General features: G+C 35.9%; 1 protein-coding gene across 1 annotated transcript in view; it reads right to left on the reverse strand.

Annotated features, from left to right (window-relative positions):
* Window positions 1-10,833, reverse strand: part of LOC127872240 (A disintegrin and metalloproteinase with thrombospondin motifs 5-like) — a 33,994-nt gene extending 23,161 nt beyond the window's left edge. The window contains exons 1-10 of the mRNA XM_052415574.1: window positions 10,679-10,833; window positions 9,489-9,569; window positions 8,827-8,971; window positions 8,067-8,199; window positions 6,993-7,086; window positions 5,219-5,296; window positions 4,757-4,905; window positions 4,358-4,410; window positions 3,222-3,330; window positions 1,413-1,580 (exon numbers count right to left, since the gene is read on the reverse strand). Coding sequence (XP_052271534.1) covers window positions 1,413-1,580; window positions 3,222-3,330; window positions 4,358-4,410; window positions 4,757-4,905; window positions 5,219-5,296; window positions 6,993-7,086; window positions 8,067-8,199; window positions 8,827-8,971; window positions 9,489-9,569; window positions 10,679-10,786 — 1,118 coding nt within the window. The 5' untranslated portion in view covers window positions 10,787-10,833. The remainder of the gene's footprint in view (window positions 1-1,412; window positions 1,581-3,221; window positions 3,331-4,357; window positions 4,411-4,756; window positions 4,906-5,218; window positions 5,297-6,992; window positions 7,087-8,066; window positions 8,200-8,826; window positions 8,972-9,488; window positions 9,570-10,678) is intronic.
* Window positions 10,834-22,428: the final 11,595 nt, after the last annotated feature.

Genomic DNA, 22,428 nt, shown 5'->3' on the forward strand with positions numbered 1-22,428 from the left:
TCATTAGCTGGAATATTTTTACAAGCTATCAAGCAATGTCTGGGGTGAATTAAAGTATATTTTATAGTTAATTTTACAATATTAATTACTTTCAGCCTTATCAAAAATGACTTCCATTGTCTTACATTTGTTCATTTGACACTATTGCTAAAATACACACTTTCATTGTGTAAGAAATAAAATCTGGAAAAATTTAAACAAACTATGTTATATATAAAAATATCCAAAGATTTACACATGTAATGTCAATCTGACATTAAGAAATTTGAAATCAATATCCAAATTTGAACAAATTAATATCCACACTTAAGATACCCTGGTTTAATAAGTGCTATATAAGAATTGTAAAAAAAAAACTTATCAATTATAAAACACAATCCAACAGTACACAAGTATACATGAACATATATGCTGGCATCTCATGTTTAAAACCCTCAAGTCAAGAAAAGTCTTCCGTTATTTCACTCTTTTCGCGAAAATGTGTTATTTCCAAGGTTTTATGAAAAGTTATCTATTTTCGAGAAACGTGATTTATTTTCGTGGAAACTTTCATTTATCTTTATGTGGTGGCAGTTTAGAGCACTAACAGGGAAAATTCGTGTTTACATAATTTATTTTATTTTCGTGAAAAATTATCTGTTATCGAGACAAATAAAAATCCGCGAAATCCGCCATTATTTTCATATAAAGTATATAAACATATACTTATACATGTAAATGTAACTCAAGAACGCTCATGCTGACAGATTTGTTATAGGGAAATACATGTATCCATATCGATTGCAATCTTGGCTAGCACATATATTTTTGTTAATTTATAGAAAACAAGTAAACCCGGACCAACAAGGCACTCTGCAACAGAACAATCAATTAAAATAAGATAATACAATAATGACTGATATTATGTGCTGGATTACCACCGTGGATGCCCATAGGAAGTGAAACTTTAGTCACCCAGGCCCCTAGTCGCCCTAGTGCTAACTAGAGCGCCAGTGTCCAGTCGATTTCACTCGTTTAAATAAGCCTACCCGTTTCATTGCTGGAATGGCATAACTGTGACAACGGCCATTTATAGGCATTAAATGTCATTATATTATCATAATGCAAATATGACATTATTATTAGTATATATATTTCATCGCGGTATCATAGGGCCTCTCAAAATCGCGGGGGGTCCATTGGAAATTGGCTACTCTACTTAATGAGTATTACGGGGCAGCTAATATTGATTAGTTTCAACACTCATGAGCATATGAAAATAAATAAACGTTTTTAATATAAACAAAAAAACGTTCATTATGCATTTCGTATACTTATTATAAATGTGTAAAAGTTGTACAGCGAAACAATACGCCAGACAATGTTATTTTTATCATTTGAGACGATCAGCAAACTTGTAATTTTGTCCATACCTCATACTGTCGGCTATGAAGTAACGGAAGTATTGTACGGAACAGGGCGAGAAGAACCATCCGTTATAAGTCTTGTCTTCCGGTGGCGGCCCGAAACCAGAAGCAGCCATTGTGAACCTGTCCTCGGAGCGACAGGTGTTGTTCTCACCGTCGTGTTGGGCGCCGAGACTGCACAAATGTGCAATGTAAAATAAAAAGAAGTCAGTGCTTGCTGATTTTTTTTAAATAACGATGTCAATCGGTCAACGCACACGCATGATTCGTGTTATAGCATCGAATGATTACATTGGTGCTTGCTCATTGACATTAGTCGGTTTAATATGCACCGTTTTCTTATTAAATAATAAAATGTACCATTCGCCCGTACATCGAATGGTAACACTACGTGTCACGCCATATATCTTCCGCTTTTAAAAAATAGCACGATCTCAAATTACATATGCTTAGAATAATTATAAACCCAGTATGCATGTACGGCTAGCAAGTTGTTAGTTGTTACGTGGCAGCAATTATCGAAGTTAGAAAACATGTTTTTCATATGCATTTATTTCGTCACAGAATCGTCATGCATCCTCGCTGCGCGGCAATCTTGTAAACGTTAAGCAATGCCGAGACTAAACCAATCAAATTTCAGCTCTGATGAAGCATTACCATGTGCGTTACGTTTTTCCGACGAATCACCAAGTGCCTCGACGTTGTCCGATGTTTAACCACGGGATTTGTCCGATGTATCACATAGTGCGCTTTATCAACTCGTTCCTTATCCTAGGCTAATGGATCGTACATCACGTGCCCGACCTATCTCCGAAAGCTCACCAAGTGCCTTACCTATCTCCTATATCTCACGAAGTGCCTTACAAATGTCCGATATCTCATCAAGTGCCATACACATCTTCGACATCTCACCAAGTGCCTTACCTATCTTCGATATCTCAACGAGTGCCTTACATATGTCCGATATCTAACCAAGTGCCTTAAAATATGTCCGATATCTCACCAAGTGCCTAACAAATGTTTGATATTCACCAAGTGCCTAACATATGTCCGATATCTCACCAAGTGCATTACATATGTCCGATATCTCACCTAGTGCCCGACATATCTCCGATATTTCCCCAAGTGTCTTACGTATGTCTGATATCTCAACGAATGCCTTACTTATCTCCAACATCTCACCAAGTGCCTTACGTATGTCCGATATCTTGCCAAGTGCCTTATATATGTCCGATATCTCACCAAGTGCCTTTCATTTGTCCGATATCACACTAAGTGCTTTACATATCTCTGATACCTCTCCATGTGTCTGACTTATGTCCGATATCTCACCAAGTACTTAAACATATCTCCGATATCTCACCGAGTTCCTTACAAATGCCCGATATCTTACCAAGTACCTTACATATATCCGATATCTCATCAAGTGCCTTATATATGTCCGATAATTCACCAAGTGCCTTACATATGTCCGATATCTCACATAGTGCCCACATATGTCCGATATCTCACCAAGTGCCTTACATATGTCCGATATCTCACCGAGTGCCTAAAATATCTCCATCATCTCACCAAGGATCTTGCGTATGTCCGATATTACACTACGTTCATTGACTATCTCCAATATCTCACCGAGTGCATTTAATATGTCAGATTGATCACCAAGTACCTTACCTTTATCCGCGTGCTTTATCTAAATCCAATCTATCAGCGAGCATATTACCAAAATCCGGAATTTCGACGCTTGCCTAACCTTTGTCATATATATCACCTAGTGTAAAATTACCAAAGTATGATGTGACGGAACGGCCTTACCTATGTCCGATCTCGTGTGCCACTGTGGCGATGCTCTGGAACCCACCGTGTTCCTCCACTATCGACACGCTGTCCTCGGCGTCACATAACGTTCCAATGTACGCGAGTCCTGTAGAAATATATATGGCGTCATTGTATCGTTCAAGTACTCGAACGGCGTCATTATTTTGAAACGCAAATAGTGGATCACTTCTCTAAGCTAAGCGAGTTAGAAAACCTTTCCATAAATGTCTATATTATGCACATCAAGGATACGTATGCTTGAATGAATGGTTATCTTTGGAAGACGTTTACACACACGTTTTAACATTACGTGCAACCTGTTTGAATGTTTTTACAAAAGAGTCGTGCTCTGTGAAAAGGGGGTTAATGAATGTGAGTAAAGTGACGTCCCAGAATAGAATAGCCCATGCAGTCCGCACAGGCTAATCAGGGACGATACTTTTCGCCGAAACAGTATTTTTGCTAAGAAGAGAATTTCTTTAAACATAATGAATCAAACAAGCGGAAGGTGTTGCCCTTGATTAGCCTGTGCGAACACTGCGAACATGCATGAAATCCCTTTTTTACAGAACACCACCATAATATAAAGAACGATAATTTAGTAACTAAGCACATATGCTGTGAAATGCCGCATATACATTCGGCTACATACACATGTTGCTTTTAGATACTGCGAATATATAGAGGATATTTGTTGGATTCGGTGGATTATCGATTTAAATTCACGAGTGATCATAGAAAATAATATTTACACGAGTGGCGCAGCCACAAGTGAAAATATATATTTTCTATGATCACGATGCGCCACTCGCGAAAATATTATTTTCTATGATCACTCGTGAATTAAAATCGATATTCCACCGAATCCAACAAATTTTCTTTTTATTTTATGCTTATTTTCACAGTTTATATACATTGTTAAAGAGTTTAACTAAAGAATTTCGCTGAAATAATGACGTCATTTCGTCAAAAAAATTACGTCATTTCACATCAAACAGTGAAAATTAGCGATAATCTTTACTGATAATTTTTACTGTTTGAAACAGTGAAATTATCAGTTTTAATTCATTGATATGTTTCTATAAACAATCGGAAAGCATAAAATAATACGTTTTTTTTCAAACTTACTGTACCTGATGTATGGTTTAGTCTCTTCCCATCATCATTTGCCGAATACAAATCATATCTGCAATATGAATATATCAGTTATATATTTATAAATAACTAACCATAATACGATGAGTGTAGAGCATTGGGAAGCCAAACTACTACATTAATAGACAGGCAGTTATCGTGTTATATTTTTGCAAAATGAACACGAGGTGGCATCGGTTTGCGTTCATATGGTGTTTTATGTTCTTCAATAATCAGGAAATTATTGAAATGCTCTTATTAGTGAATCTATAGCAGTACCAAGAGCTGTATTCTCTGTTGCAAATAGAAAGTATTATTGGATCCAAAAAAGGTAGTGGCCGCGGTTACTGACCGTAAATGATTGGAGTTTAAAATATAACCTAATATAACAACAATACCCAGTAAACAGTATAGCGTGGTCGTGGGCCGGCAAGTGTTCTGATTGGTTGAGCCATGACCGGAAGTCAGCCAGCGCCATGTTAGCGTCTCTGCTGTTTCCGAAGGACCCCAGGTAAGTCGCGTTTCCACCGCTCAACAATATATCGTCCTATACGATGGGTTTTATTGTTAAGTAATTAATCAAGTGTAGTTCGTGGTTATTTTTGTTCCATGTCCACATATACGCGTTGCAAGATTTTTTTAAATTCCGGACATGACTTAAGAATGTGATAGAGTGATGCCAATTATAGTAGCGTTACATATTCATTGAGAAAGTGTGTTGAGTTCTACAATACTTATTTTGTTTGTATATTCTATGTATTTTGTCGAACATTTAAGTAGGTTTCTAACGTTAAAAAAATACGAATATAAAAGATTGTCCTTATTGCAATCAACGTACAGTAACACGTGATAGTGCTCACCTTGAGAATGTAGATTCCAGCCAGTCTTACTGAGATCTGATAGTCAGAAAACCCGATATTCTTATATCTGAGATCAACCTTAAAAATACAAAAGTACGTAAAGGGTATAACAAATTCATTTTGATTTGCTGTACATGTATTTAAATATTTGAAATAATCACCAGTGAGATATATCGAGTACATGACATTTCACTGTTGATAAGTTTATAGTATTCCAAAATTGAAGTAAATGAAACATATTGACACATTGAGCTGAACGCAGTGGAAATGCATCATGTTCACGAGATAACGTTTAATTAGATCTGTCAAAAACCTTAACCCATTTATGCCTAGCGTCTAGAGAAAAAGGCGTTGGCAAACAGCGTAGACCCAGATGAGACGCCGCATGATGCGGCGTCTCATCAGTGTCTGCGCTGTTTGCTTAAAGGAATTTCTGTAAGAAATATTCTAAATATAGAAATAAATATTCTAAACATCCCTAATTTTGGAAATAAATTGATCCAATTAAGAAGGATCAGAGAGTCCATTAGGAATAAATGGGTTAAAATTGAAATTGAGAAGATACAAAATGTGCAATGTTCTCACGCGATAATGCTTAACACTTGCATTTCTTAGGTAAGTATAAGATGCATGACAACAAGTGTTCATGAAAATATTTGTCTCCTCTTTTTCAAGTGATAATATATTATATAGTATATTTATCTGAGGAGTAATAAGTTCAATTTTCGGGTCATTGTAAATCTCCATTCAGGGAGACGATCAATATCAAATTATGTAAATTGTTGCCCTTCAGATATGTGTGAACATGATGAGTTTAACCCATTTATGCCTAGTGGACTCTCCCATCCTTCTAAATTGGATCAATTTATTTTCAAAATTAGGGATGTCTAGTATATTTATTTCTATATTTAGTATATTTCTTACAAAAATTCCTTAAAGCAATCAGCGCAGACCCTGATGAGACGCAGCATCATGCGGGCGTCTCATCTGGGTCTACGCTGTTTGCCAAGGCCTTTTTTTCTAGACGCCAGGCATAAATGGGTTAACAACGCCAATAAAATTGCGCGGCGAATGTCTGCAGTTTTGAACTACACACTTGTTAAACAAGAAAGCTGATAAGCTTGAGAAACCGGAGTACCCGGATGCAACCCTACTTTTTCGGTATGGTGACCATCAACAAATCTCTCATTCAACGGAAATTGGGATTGAACACGGGTGGCCAAGGTGAGAAGCGCGTGTACCAGCCACTGTGCTAACCGGACATTATTGATCTAATCTGTGTGTGTAATCAGACTACATTATGTGTGGACCCAGTGTGTGTCCCAGCACTTCTACCTAATTAACCCATTCATGCCTAGTCGACTCTCCCATCCTTCTAAATTGGATCAATTTATTTCCAAAATAAGGGATGTCTAGTATATTTATTTCTTTATTTAGAATATATCTTACAGAAATTCCTTTAAGCAAACAGCGCAGACCCTGATGAGACGCCACATCATGCGGCGTCTCATCTGGGTCTACGCTGTTTGCCAAGGTCTTTTTTCAAGACGCTAGGCATAAATGGGTTAAATTACTGGATTCTCGAAAGTTGACCATGCCCAGCTCCTTAGTTGTTACTGAACGAGTGTCAGCTTAGGAGTGAACTTGCGGTGTGAGGGAAGCTGGAGAATCCGGACAGCCATTATTTAGCTCTGATATACATGTTCATGTATTCGAATCTACGTATAAAAACAGGCGCAAGTGCTCGATCATGACCCTGTGAATTCGTGCTCACCCCATGAATCACGTGCATGTAGTACTCGTGTATTTCCCTTTCCGCTGCCGCCATTCTGTCAGTCGCGTCTTGTCCTCGAACATAAGCCAGCCATCTTGGACACAGGAAAATACACTCCGATAAATTACAGTAAAGGACTTTCAGTTTCATCCCAAGTAAAATGGCAGACAATTTGTATTTGAACACGTGGATTTTTATGTATGTGTACATACTCTTGTATTAAGTTTGTGTGTGTTTATAATTTAACTTTTAAGCTACTCTAGTTTAGGCAAACTCGTGTAATTGTGCTAGCCCACTTTTACTCCAAGTAAATACACAAAGAGCACAGTTGACGATGAAAACATGCAATACAATGTTTCAAATTCTTAATTTATCTCGAAAATAACAAAAAATGTATATGATATTATGATTTTAAATGTAAATATCGATTAAAAGTTATTTCCCTGAAATTTATTATAAAAAGTTTATTAAGCGCAGTATCACCCCAGGAAACCCGATACCTTGTGATCAGCGTGATACCAATCGAGCAGCTTTGTCAACTATAGCGTGAACTGACATAGGGTAAGAAAATTGGAAAAAAAAATCAAAGTCCAATTTCTAACAACTGTGTATTAACATTGATTACAAAGGTATTGGCCTACATGTAGAAAAAATCCTAACAAATTTTCTTTAAAAGAAGCGAAATGTGACTCCCTGAAGTGGAAGATCGGGCAAAATTGGCCATTTTCAGGCATTTAGGGTAGAAAAACTGCTTTAATTTGCAAGCCACTACAATAATTCAAGGATTTATACAAACTTACACATGTCTGCCATAACCTCTCAGCAGGGTTTCTCCAGAAACTATGTTTGTTTGAAATTGGACTTTGATTTTTTTTTCCAATTTACTAACCCTATGTCAGTTCACGCTAAAGTTTACAAAGCTGCTAGATTGGTATCACGCTGATCACAAGGTATCGGATTTCCTGGGGTGAGTATATCATACGCACGAAATATTAAACGACCGAAGCAGAAATTGGTAACAAAAGCTAAAAGCAACATAATTCCGGTTTTTATGGGGAAAAAATCAAATCTCACTTCTTAAATATGTTTCTGTCTACTACGGCCAATATTTCAATCCCAAACGTGGCTACGTCGTGAATGACGTCACTCGATCGCCGTACACGGGACGTGAATGGAGAGATGCTCGTTTCGACAACTCTTGATTTTGCTGAAGGAAAATGCGAATGCATGTATTATAGTGCATATGACGTTCTTACTCGTGTGGTACAGGTGAAAGATCTTAAAAGGTACCTAATGCATAGAGCGTAGAAAAGGGATGTGTACTTGCAGAGTGTCACCATCAAATATTTAATACTTTGTTTCATTTATGAACGAGTAAAGAGCCGACATGATTTACAAAACCTGCGTTGCCGATTACGAGCCACATAAAACGGCGCAAATGTGTTTTCCAGATTTTGCTGTCGGAGCACGACAACGTTATGAAATGCAAATAGATGTGAGCCGTGCTACATGTATGTGAAAAGGAGTTTTAATGCATGCTCGTTTAAGTGTCGTCGGCAAAGCGGTGGTGCTTTAGATTTTATGCCTAAGTCCACAGCTTTTACTCGCATAGAATGCTTTTTTCTTTATATTAATTTGTTAGATGCATTATAGATAATTCCGAATACTATAGTATTTTGTATCAAATATACTTAATGATACATTTTCAAACATACGAAAATCTGTGAACAAGACAGTAGTTATATTAACACATGTTTATATCCACCTTCACAAATTTTCCGAAAAGTGCCAAATTGTTAAATGTATCTTTATTTGCGTCTTATCTTAGCCTTACCCGATCGGACGTAATCGTGTGCAAAATGCGGCTCTGAAATCTTTTCCAGTATCAGCATTATCTCTATCGGGCTGTTGTTATTGATGGCTAGGAGGCCGGTGGTAGTGGCCACGAACTCATCCCCCTCTACCAGAATAATACCCGTCTGCAAGTCGAAAATATCACGTGACTACAATTGTTCTTTCTTTAATGAAGGATTGAAATTGTGCTTAAGTTTAAATTTTAGGCAGCCCTCGTCGCGAAAGGATGATAACTCCCGAAACAACAAAATGGCGCTTTTTACCCAGGCGGGAATGTTCCTGTTTAGGCAGTGGTTGCCATCCATATAGATTGACAGTAACCACTGTCATCAGATGTAACATTCTTCCAAATCTGGATGAAATTCCAGATTTATTGCAACTTTTCCTTATTCATGTATACCAGGTCAATTGTAAGCATAATCGGACCTTTAATATATATTTTGCATTAAAAGAATTAAATTAAAATAGACAATAACTAATGAAAACCGTTAAGAAATAAAGGAATAGTGTATTCGATAATCATAACATGTTTATGACGGTAGAGATTTGCTATGCTTCAACTCAGTCAGATCTCTTCGCGTAGTAACGAAATGAATTTCTATATAATTATTAATAAATAACCTGACAATTACAAGTTCTTACCAGTTTTTCTAAAGTTCGTTCGTTACAAGTGATGGCAAAGTGTGCGTCATTTGAATCACATGCGAATGAGGAGGTTCTCAACTGCAAAACAAAATAAGATAAATATATATGTATTGGTTTTCGTCCACTACATGCGATTTGAATCGGTACTTTTTTAACGCCTTGTTTTATAATAGAGCGTCACCTTTATACAATTTGGATATACATGTATACAGTTTTCAGAGATTAAACAATACATGCGCTGGCCGAATAACAACTCCCATCCTTTTTCGTTAAAGGCGCAAAGACAACGGACATTATTTATTTATGCAAATTTTGTCACGCTTTCATGACAGAGTGAGCATAAGGTGAAATATTAATAGTGACACAAACAACAACAAAATATACTCGCTGTCACCAATTATCATGATCCTGGTGGTTTGATGCGCTCTTCCTTTAGCTGATGATAACAAAATTTAAAAAATTGTCTCGTGTCAGAACATTTTTGTCTTTGTTCATAAATTAAGCTTTGTCGTAAATCTGAAACGTACTTGTGTTTCACGCTCGACATCGAGCTTAATATAGCGTAATTGCGGTGTCGACGTACATTACCATAGCATCATCAAGTCGCCAGTCACGTGAACAAAATGCTTATGCGCGTCAAGTGTCGTGTTTGTTTTAATGATTTACCAATGCTTTGTTACAACAAATGTTCATAACATGTTTTAGTAATGATGTTGAAATATTCCTTTTCGTAATACGCTGTGTTAGCACAAGTAGATCATTTGCACAAGTAGATCATTGTGCCAACAGCTGTGAGTTCCGACACCCTCTTGATTTTTATCGGTGTTTACAACTCCATTAAAATTACACGTGTACCATTAAAATGTCGATTCTAACTTTTACAGAATTCCTTCTGATATATCATATTTTATCGGTATTTTAAATGCATTTCACGTTTTTTTTTAACACAACAAAGTTTTATAAGTTCATTCTATGTTTTAAGGTACGTAAACATAGCATTGCTTTATATTTAGATTCCTCCATGCGGGCGACGTTCGCAGACGTAATAGTTATTGTTTATGCCTTACACTACGAGCAACAAATTCATGTATTTATTTTTTTTAAGTTTAAGATTGTAACTATCTTCATCCTATGCCCGTTTCAATTTTCATTATTGATCATTTTTGTTAACTGCTTATACCATTTACCTTATTGAAATGCACTTGTCCTCGAGGCAATGTATCGTAATTTTTATCTGCGATTAAGCACCGTAATTTCTTGTTCAGTTTTCTTTCGTAGGGAGTCGTGGATTTCATTTCAATATTGATGACTTCCCTGGGAGGACATAATGTATGCTTGCTTAATATCCACACAGATCCATCTAAAAGGTAGAAAAACAAAACCACGGCCGTTAATCACGCGCGCCACCTCTTTTTTGAGGTGCATTAATATATGAGCCAATGTAACTTTCGAGGTGGCGCTAAGACTCGGATGTTTTGACATTTCATGGATAATTTTACATGGTGATTAGGTTTAATATGCTTTTTTCAACATATTTCACATTATTTTTTAAATCGGGCAATGTAGTGCGATTCAGCGAAGATTAATTCATTCTTCAATTTACAAAAATATACATTCTCAACCCATTTAAAAACATGAGAACCTTTATGTGTTTTTACCGTGCGACGTGAAAATTTCCACCCAATTAAATCCCTTACGGCATCAAACGATTGCGTACAACATACGTTAGATGCTGCATACACAAAAATATTGGCTTCTTTCCGACGTAGTAGATAATTTTGCATTTTTCCAAATGAGATGGAGCCAATGCTTAGGAGGTGGCGCTAATGATACGAGGTGGCGCCAATGCAGGATGTATACATTTACAGTCGTATCGCAATGGCATTATCACATGACGTACATTTGGTAGATAACGCTATTTGTTATATATTTTATGTGTTATATTTAATTTATATTTCAACGTACATACGAAGGCAAAAACCCTTTCAGAACATAATATAAGTGATCAACTCAATTAAGGAGTCACCAGCATGAATACAGCATACTGTAAGATATATGCCCAAAATTGTAATAAAACCAATAACTTGATGTTCGACATTATCAAAATAATTCACCGACCGCAATAGTTGTATACAGTATGGTAATTCACGAAATAAATATAAGATATAACTTCTTGTTAAAACGATGATTTGTGTCCCTTAATCCAAATACTAAATTCACTAAAAAGCCAATGTCAACGAATCTTATAGGCTCATATAAGTAGTTTTTCTTACGATCAACTGCAAAAAATGAAGATAGCTCGGTCCTTTCCGTTAAGGTTTTTGTATAATACACGTTAAATGTTCTTATCTTACAAAGATGAACGTTTAAAGCCATCACGGCATTATAAGAAAACTACTTGTTCTAATTAAAAACGCACGCGACTCAAATTTACTGAAGATTTCAACTTATAATAAAATATATAACGTAAGTCGTGTTCACATAATAGAAACCATAACATAAACTATATCACTTTACAATACCGGTAGCTATAAATGTGCATTGGCGCCACCACCAAATCTGAGCGCCACCTCCTTGGCTTTGACTCTTTCTCTTTTTTTTAAATGCAAATTTATCTATTAGATCGGCTATAAGCCGATTTTTTTTGTACGCATTAATTTTACAGGTTCAAAGCAACTGTTTTAATGAGCGATTTAATTGTCTGGGAATTTGCTCGTCACACAGGCAAAAGACATCGATTTACGTTTACGAAATCTACCATAACTTATAAAGGTCCTCACATTTCCTAATGGCGTGTGATTGCATGTTTCTGTACATCTTTGGTTGAATTTATAATCGCTGTATCGCACTACATTGGCCGATTTTTAAAACAATTTTAAATATGTTAGAAAAACATATAAAACCTAATCACCCTGTAAAATTATCCGTTAAATTAAAAAACATACGGACCTGAGCGCCACCTCGGAAGTAGCATTGGCTTATTTATTAATGCATCTCAAAAAAGAGGTGGCGCGCGTGATTTACGGCCGTGAAAACTCAAACCGTTGCACGGTGAGAAATTGCCGCTTTTATAGTTTGCAAAAAATATGAATAATATAATTAATTCGACGAACGACATTCGATACGCAAATGAAACATAACATGGCCATAGCTAATCAAATAAGACTAGTGCACCGATTCCCTTTATAAAAAGTTCCTTCTAACGCTTTACCCATTTATGCCTAGCGTCCAGAAAAAAGACATTGGCAAACAGCGTAGACCCAGATAAGACGCCGCATGATGCGGCGTCTCATCAGGGTCTTCGCTGTTTGCTTAAAGGAATTTCTGTGAGAAATATTCTAAATATAGAAATAAATATACTACACATCCCTAATTTTGGAAATAAATTGATCCAATTTAGAAGGATGGGAGAATCTACTAGGCGTAAATGGATTAATAATGCTGCATTCATATCAGTCTAGCAGAGGAGCTCATTAAAAAGCGAGATGCATGTTTGTGCTTTGCAGACGGAAGACTATGACTATCGCCACGCTCAAACTGCATGTATTTAATTATAATGAGATAAATGTACTAAGTAAATACACGATGACAATTCATCTTCGCAACCGAATTGTTCAAATGATAACAAAATTAATAGCGCCTTTTGAGAAAAGAACAATTCTAACAGGTTAGTCACTGATATTGCTTGAGGCAAATAAACAACTAGTGTTGGTAAGCAAGCAGTAAGAAGGTCCTGTTATTACGCTTCACTATTGTATTGTTGTTCTCATAGGGTTAACCAAATATTTGATAGAGCTGATATGAATGGTTATTTCTACGAAATAGGAATCTGAACGCTAAAAATCATTGTCAAACTTCGCCATTAAGATTACGGTAGGTACAGAACGGTTAAACTTGGCTTTCGTTGACTTCTTTAGAGAGTCTCCCATTTAATAAGAATTGGCTAATTTCTTCCAAATGTCGTTTATTATCTAGAAAACAGCATCAAATAAAAGAATTATTAGCAAACAAACAAACAAACAGAATCGAACCTCTCTTTTGCATTCTCGTGATAATCGGTCAATAAACAATTATATGTCGTTCAAATGCGTATGAAATGATTCGCTGTTAAATTCCTAAGCATCATAATTCAACATTGCTGTTTATCTATAGAAAAAAATGGCAAATTTAAAATCTTTCATTAAATAAACCATATTATATTTGGGGTTTGTAAAAGCAGACACAAAATCAAAACACTGACAAAAACGTTCAGGAATATTCATTTTAACTGAAATGAGCTTAAATCGTAAAATCAATTGATGAAGTGAAAATTACCACCGGCAAATGCATGGTCATACATTATCTAAGGTCAATTAATGAATAATGAAAGATGTAACACTACGGAACCTTAAAATATGCGACAGCACATGAAGTTCTACTTTAAAGGGGCCTTTTCACAGATTTTGGCATTTTTTAATTTTATTCATTAAATGCTTTATATTGATAAATGTAAACATTGAATCGTAAAAGCTCCAGTAAAAAATCAAGAATAAAATTTAAAAAAGGAAAAGAACATTGCCGGAGCAGGTTTCGAACCAGTGACCCCTGGAGTCCTGCCAGAGTCCTGAAGTAAAAATGCTCAAGCCTACTGAGCTATTCCGCCGAGTATACAGACATGACGTATTTTATACCTTATATAAGCAATCTTCGTAGTTGCACACAATTTAACGACCAAAACAGAACTCTCCAAATTATTCAATCGTTTCGCGTTGCAACGCTTTATAATTTTTAGGTTTTAAAATCGTCAAAAGATGCATATAATGGCTATATTAGAGCATGGTAAATGTTCAGTATTACTGTTTCCTCACTTATATCATAACTAAAACGAAAATTTGCGAATCTGAAACAACTTTTTTCAATTTTGTCAATTTACCAAAGCGTGAAAAGATCCCTTTAAAGCAACTTGTCCATATTAAGAAAACGAAACCAACGGTTACCAGTAAATTTACATAAATATATAATATAATATTACCTGCTCTTGGCGACCCTTCGACGAGAGATGAGATCATGGTCGACAATATAACAAAATGCAGTAGCAACGACATAGTATGAAGTAACCCAATAAGCGTTAGGCTTCACCGTGTTTGAACATAATAACAAATGTATTCAAGCGACGCACGCTACCCTACGAGCTCCTGTATTTGAAAACTTTCATTGCGACAACCATTATACTATAAGAGTATGTAATCACAGCACACAGAATGTCGCATGTAAAACAAGACTGATATCACGTTATCACATATTTGAAAAAAGGTACCACATAAAGGCGCACCGTAGGATCAAATAATTACATGTGTAAAAACAGTTAAAATAGACGTCGCTGCAGTTCATTTCATGTGTTGCAGATGTGTCGTGACTTTCAATAAATTTCATATTTATTTTACCTGGTTTACGGTAAATTTTTTAGAGTATGTTTGACATGTATTTATAAAACGAAACACACTCCGGTCACAAAAGTATTGTACACATATTCCACATTTTTTCGAACATATATTTTACATATGAGCCGTGTTCTGAGAAAACCGGGCATAATGCATGTGCGTAAAGTGTCGTCCCAAATAAGCCTCACCCTGTGCAGTCTGCACAGGCTAACCAGGGACGACACTTTTCGCCTAAATTGGATTTTTGCTAAGAAGAGACTTCATTTAAACGAAAAATGTCATAAAAGTGGAAAGTGTCGTCCCTGATTAGCATGTGCGTACTGCACATGCTAATCTGGGACGACACTAAACGCAAATGTATTATGCCCAGTTTTTACAGAACACGACTCATATACACACCATAAATCATGATCTGAAGAGTTTATCACAAAATTCATATTTCATCGTATTTGCAAATACTCGCACAAAATCCATGTACCGCGCTTATTTCCATCTGAAATATGTTATACACATTGTATTATATTATTACTTTCACTAATTGTTGATATTTTTATCAACTATAAAACGACACTCTTGATGGTGTTCTGTAAACCATATATTACTTTCTTAAATACCGACCAGACATACTGGCGCATCATTTTGTCTCATCACCACATTGTCAATTTGTCACTTGTTATTAAATAACGTTTTCTCTATTTAGATAAAGTTTGCATTTTCGAAAGAAAAATGACACAGCAACCAGTTATTAGATTTAAAAAAAAAACTTAGTATAAATTATACTATTATCTTAATCTCACTTAAATGTTGAATGCACATTTGTGTCTTGTTCTGATAAAATTGGGCGAAATGCATGTGCGTAAAGTGTCGTCCCAGATTAGCCTGTGCAGTCTGCACAGACTTATCAGGGACGACACTTTCCGCTGTTTTGGTTTTTTTAGTTTCAAGGAAGTCCCTCCTTACCGAAAATCAAGTTTAGGCGAAAAGTGTCGTCCCTGATTAGCATGTGCGGACTGCACAAGCTAATCTGGGATGACACTTTTTCGCACATGCATTATGACCAGCTTTCACAGAACAAGACACTTTTATTTTCAATTTTCACCTGAATTTATGCGCAGATTCATTTGTCATTAAAATAAATATAAAATGCGTAGTATTATCAAACAAATTCCATATGGTTCTTAAAAAGATCAGTCGATCACATTTATGAACGCAAGTTTTTATAGCACAAGTCAATACATCTTTCACTTATCAATAAAGGCTACGTTTAAACATTTGTTAGCAATGACAGGACACGCAAGGACCCCCGAGATAGTGAAAGTGTCCCCGCAAAATACAAATGTCATTTGTGACGTGAATAAACGACCTGTCTGATTTGGCTGTGTCACGTTTATGACGGCTAATTAGCTCGTAAAATCAGACGTTTCTACAAATGTGCGCACATATTATTTGCTATTGCTGTTCTTTGTTGTTACTGATGTTTTGGGATAATAAAAAAATAGTTTGCGAAGACTTACTCAGTTGGCATAAAAGTGTTGTAAAAAACTGTGTTGTAGCGTTATGAATAAAGTTGTGACAACGTTATTTTATAATGCCCATAACACGTAAAAAGGTTACTTCCAAATAAGGTTATAAGATAATCAAAATACAAACATAATACTGACTTGTACGTAATTCAACAATTGTATACCATCATATAACAAAGAATTTATAATTTCAGTTCAAAATTAAATAACTCGAATTTCTAACAGGAGTGATATACACACTTACTCATAAAAAAGCACATTGGTCCATATTGCAAATGTGTTGTTAATTTTTAATGCATTGGCTGGTCTTACTTCTCTGAAAACCGAAGACCCTCCAGCTAAAATGATAAATCCCAAAGAATACAAAAATACAATATATCTTAAGGTTTATACGTATACAATTCTAGCATGCGTACTTCATTTTATGATGGGAAAACATATACTCAGCAATATTATTTTCAAATATTTAGGAAAAAAACATCAACGGAATATTACATGTTCAACACTGAAAAATTGCCATTAACATACTCGCGCAATCAGTTCTCATAAACGACACAGACATCGGGTATAGAATACAATTTAATAACAGCTGTATACTTATTTCGAACCTCGGATTTAAAAATCACTTGTATTGGCACTAAACAATGCTGCTTGCTTGCGCCTTTGTGTAGAAAAACGATGTTAAATCACGAGATTACAATTCGAGAGGGCGAACATAAAAAGAAAGATCGCGGCATTAAAGTCTCTATAACGCTCAAAATCAACGAAAATTTCGTTAAGTATTTCGTAAAATAAAGTTAACACCTTAACAATCAGTGTTCCTTATAGCAATAGCCAAAATTTCAACGCTAGATGTGGTATGATTACATAGATTTTTGTAGATACAAAATGCTCTTTTTTATTTATTTGTGGCCACAATTAATTACCGCGAATATATCTATTCATACGACACACGAACACCATTTTAGTGTTCATGTGTCGTATTTATAGATATGCAAAACAATAATAAAATCGAGCATTTTGTATCTACAAACATCTATTTTACCAGACCACATCTGACGTTGAAATTTTCGGCAATAGCCGTAAGGAACACTGATTTTTAATTGATTAAGTTTATTTTACGAATAATTGTACGAAAATTGCGTTGATTTTGAATAGTAATGTTACTTTAATAGTACGATTGCGATCTTCGTCGCATCGTTATCTTGTGTATTCGTATTTAGCGTTATAATTACACTTCTCAATGTCGAAAATGAGAGAACACGATGTGAGAGCATGATATAAATGTAGCATCGTGTTCTCCCTACCGCGCGTCGTAATTTTGCGATCATGCATCCTATTCTCGCACCTTCGCATCATTATCTCTGCCCATCGCATCGTGATTTCGCACTAGCGATTTAAAAGGGTGAGAACGCAAAATAACAATACACGAGGGTAAACAATTACGAGGTGACGTAACGAAATCACGATGCAAAATCGTGATAAAACGATGCGAGCTTGCGAAACAGCGATGCGAAATTACGATATAACTAATTCGATCTCTCATCGTGTCATTGTAACCGCTTGATCGTTATAGTTTGTAAAGAAAGTGTATTTGAAATAAAGCGATTGAGAACAGCATGAAATGTTCAGTGGTACGAGTTGTTTTGTGCTTTTGAATATCGGTCTAGGCAGATTTTCATCAAAAGTTATTTTTGCTATTTTTTTTTTTTATTAAAGTGTTGTAAATAAACAACATATGCGAACAAGTCCGTGAATATTAGTGTGCTACTAGAATCAAGTGCTGAATACTCAACGAACGACGTATACACGGGGAGACTTTTCTAACGCAACACTTTTCAAACTTGAATACCTCAAAAGTGAGTTAAGATTTTTTTTTAAATTGCACATGTAATCAGTTGACTTTATTCTTTGCAAAATAACGATACAATCATTCATTTTAGACAATCGCTTTTTTCATGTGAGGTAGGTGTGGTTTTATCTTTTTGCACGTGGAAATGTTGAAACGCGATATGATTTTTATTTTATTTGAATTTATTCATTTAAGGTGGGTTGATAACATAAACAGGAAAACATAAAATTAATTTTAAAATCAAAATGTCGCGTATAAAACTTGGAGCTCAACCGCGCAATCGGCATATTGCAGGCTACATTCCACACTATCTAAAGCATCCGATCGTCACAAACGAATGATTTATTTCGTTTGTATGCACATATTGTAGAATAATGATCACATACATTATCACTTTTAAATCATAATATTTAGTCATTACTGAGATATTTAGGTTTGAAAAAATGTTGCGTTAGAAAAGTAATTAAGTGTAGTAAAACGCTATATACCGGTATTTCCAGTTTCATTTGAATTTCATCGTTCTATGTGGGTTTTTAAACCAGGAAAACATAACATTAACTAGAAATGGTGCGGAAGAGGCCGCAGCGTATCCCCCACGTCGCATGGATGTTATAATAAAAGGCTATTTTGGGCGGGCAAGGCCTATTTTGGTGGGGCCCCGGGTGGGTTATGTGGACATTGATGGTCGAGAAAGACCGTGTTGTCACAAGAGATGTTCAGTATTAAAGGGATCTTTTCACGCTTTGGTAAATTGACAAAATTGAAAAAAAGTTGTTTCAGATTCGCAAATTTTCGTTTTAGTTATGATATTTGTGAGGAAACAGTAATACTGAACATTAACCATGGTCTAATATAGCCATTATATGCATCTTTTGACGATTTTTAAACCTAAAAATTATAAAGCGTTGCACCGCGAAACGATTGAATAATTTGGAGAGTTCTGTTTTTGTCGTTAAATTTTGTGAAACTACGAAGATTGCTTATATAAGGTATAAAATACGTCAAATATATGTACTCGGCGGAATAACTCAGTAGGCTAAAGCGTTTTTACTTCAGGACTCTGTCAGGACTCCAGGGGTCACTGGTTCGAAACCTGGTCCGGGCAATGTTCTTTTCCTTTTTTAAATTTTATTCTTGATTTTTTACTGGAGCTTTTACGATCCAATGTTTACATTTATCGATATAAAGCATTTAATGAATAAGTTAAAAAATGCCAAAATCTGTGAAAAGGCCCCTTTAATTTGAATTCAAATGGCGAATAAATGAAGAAATTATGTTAAAACAAAATTTTGGGTGGTCGTGGTCTACGTGAGCGGGACGCCTCAGGGTTGGTAATGGTGCCATGCATAGTTAGGATTGACCGTATTGTCATAAGAGAAGAAAAGTATCAATTAGAAGTGAATCGGTGTAGAAATGAAGAAGTTTATGTAAAATAACCTAAAAAATAAGGGAAAATATCTGACCCGGCCTCATCCCCATAACCTTTGACCCTGGGGTCAGATTAAAATTCCAAATAGTGCACTGTCGCGCATATGCTCATAGCTACCATGTGTTTAAGTTTCAAGGTTCTAGTGCTAAAAGTGTAGGACGAGATAGTGGGACGGACAGACGGAGGAGATAACCATACAATCCATCCGCTCCAATTTGGAGCGTGGGGATAATCCATGACAAATAAGATTCAAAGTACTGACAGTACTGGTGTGACGTTGCTTTTGAAGAGGATGGATATAAAAGCATCAATTTAAGTTTATCTACATCAACACAATTGTGTATGTGGGTACGAAAATTTTTGGTACAAAAAAAGTTTGGGTACGAACAAGTTTGGTACGAAAAAATGCAAAAAAATGGGTACGAAAACAGATTGGGTACGAAAAATTGGGTACGAAAAAATAGGTACGAAAAAAAGTCTGGTACAAAAAACAATTTGGGTACGAAAAAATATAGGGTACTCAAATATTTTGATACGAAAAAAAATTGGGTGCGAAAAAAAATTTGGGTACGAAAACAAAATTGGGTACGAAAACAAAATATGTACGAACAATTTTGGGTACGATAAAAAATTTGGGGGTGCGGGAAAATTGGGGTATGAAAATAAATTTGGGAACGAAAAAAAATTGGGTACGAAAAAAAAATTGGTACGAACAATTTTGGGTGCGAAAAAAGGTTAGGTACGGGGAAGAAGTACCCGTGGACCTCTCGATAAATTTGAAAGAGGACGGGAACCAAGCTGCCTTTACCTTTATCAATGGTCCTGGGGTGGGTTATGTAAACCGTGTTGTCATAAGAGATGCTCAGTATTAATTTGAAGTCAATTGGTAAATGTATGAAGAAGTTATGTTTAAACAAAATTTTGGGCCCCACCCTAACCCGCATTTTGCTCCATCTCCTCCTTCATTTTTAGCACTAGAACATTGAAACTTACACACCTGGTAGCTATGAGCATTTTTTGCGACGGTGCACTATTTGGAATTTTGATCTGATCCCTGGGTCAAAAGTTATTATCATTATTTTTACCCACTTCACCCATTTATTTACCCATAACTTTTGACCTAGTGGTCAGATCAAAATTCCAAATAGTGCACCGTAACACACATGGTCATAGCTGCCACGTTTGTAAGTTTCAAGGTTCTGGTGCTAATATTGTAGTAAGAGATAGGGCAGACGGACAGACGGCGGAGATCAATACAATATCCCCACGCTATTAAAACAAAACATGATCGTAGAATATTCAGGAGCGCAATATTGCAATCGGGTCGGTCATTAAGACTTGTAAGTTAATGCGTTGTACTTTTCACATTATTATTGTACGTTGTACGATTTTGAGAATTTTGCTTTTGCAGATATTTTTTTTTAATTTGTTATGTTTGACATTTTAATGTTCATTGATTTCAATAAACTTTACATGACGCATTAGATATGTGTTAAATTAGTCTGAGTCGAAATTTTAACAAAATCTGTTGTAAAATAACGGATCTATATTGGTTTGATTACGTGTTGCGTTAGAAAAGTCTCCAAGTGTAAAAGTATGATTTATCATATCGTAAAGCAAAATTAAAAGCATCATCCTAGCACATTTACTACAATCTATAAGAGGGAATTATTATGTACGGAATACCGTTAGGACCATCGTGGTTACACATTACAATCCAGATGACGACAATGCGGCAGTACGATGTCGACATTGCGTCAATACGATGGCGACAGTGCGATAGTACGATGACGACAATACGACAATGCGATAGTGCGATAATACGATGACGACATTGCGACAATACGATGACGACAGTGCGACAATACGATGGCGACAATGCGAGAACGCGATGGTACGATGGCGACAATGCGACAATACGATAACGACAGTGCGACAATACGATGGCGACAATTTGATAGTACGATGGCGACAATGCGATGATATATTGGCGACAGTACGATATGACTATCGCATTGTCGCCATCGTACTATCTCACTGTCGCCATCGTATTGTCGCACTGTCGCATTGTTGTTATCGTACTATCGCGTTCTCGCATTCTCGCCATCGTACTATGGCATTATCGCCATCGTATTGTCGAACTGTCGTCATCGTACTATCGCGTTCTCGCAATCTTGCCCTTTGGATTTTAATGTGTAATCACGATGGCACTAACAGTATTCCGTAATTATCAGTTCATTCCATCGAACGTATAAATCAACAAATTATCTATATGTAACTTATTTAACTGCCTATAGTCTTAAAGAACTCCGAATTTTTCATTTATATACAAAAATATTGTTTATGTATAAGTATTTCAAAAGTGCGAAATCGAGAGATCCAGATTCCGAACTGCATATTTTGATTGTGTTCTCGAATCGTGTTCTCGCATTTTTAACCGATGAAAACATAATTGCGAGATTTCGAAAACACGATACGAGAACACGGGATTACCGTGCGAGATAACGAAATTTCTACTGCGATCTGTTGTCGCATCGGTAACAAGACCACGAAGTGAGAAATAAATACTGCTTAAAACGTACTTATTGAACAAAAAGTATTAAAACATATATATAAAATTGAGTAAGACGACGTTAGAAATACTTGTTGAGACATATTTGTTGCAATACCGGTTACAAATGAAAGATTTTTTACCAGTGAAAGATTTTAACCA

This window comes from Dreissena polymorpha, chromosome 1 (genome assembly GCF_020536995.1).
Source record: "Dreissena polymorpha isolate Duluth1 chromosome 1, UMN_Dpol_1.0, whole genome shotgun sequence".
NCBI classification, from domain to species: Eukaryota; Metazoa; Mollusca; class Bivalvia; order Myida; family Dreissenidae; genus Dreissena; species Dreissena polymorpha.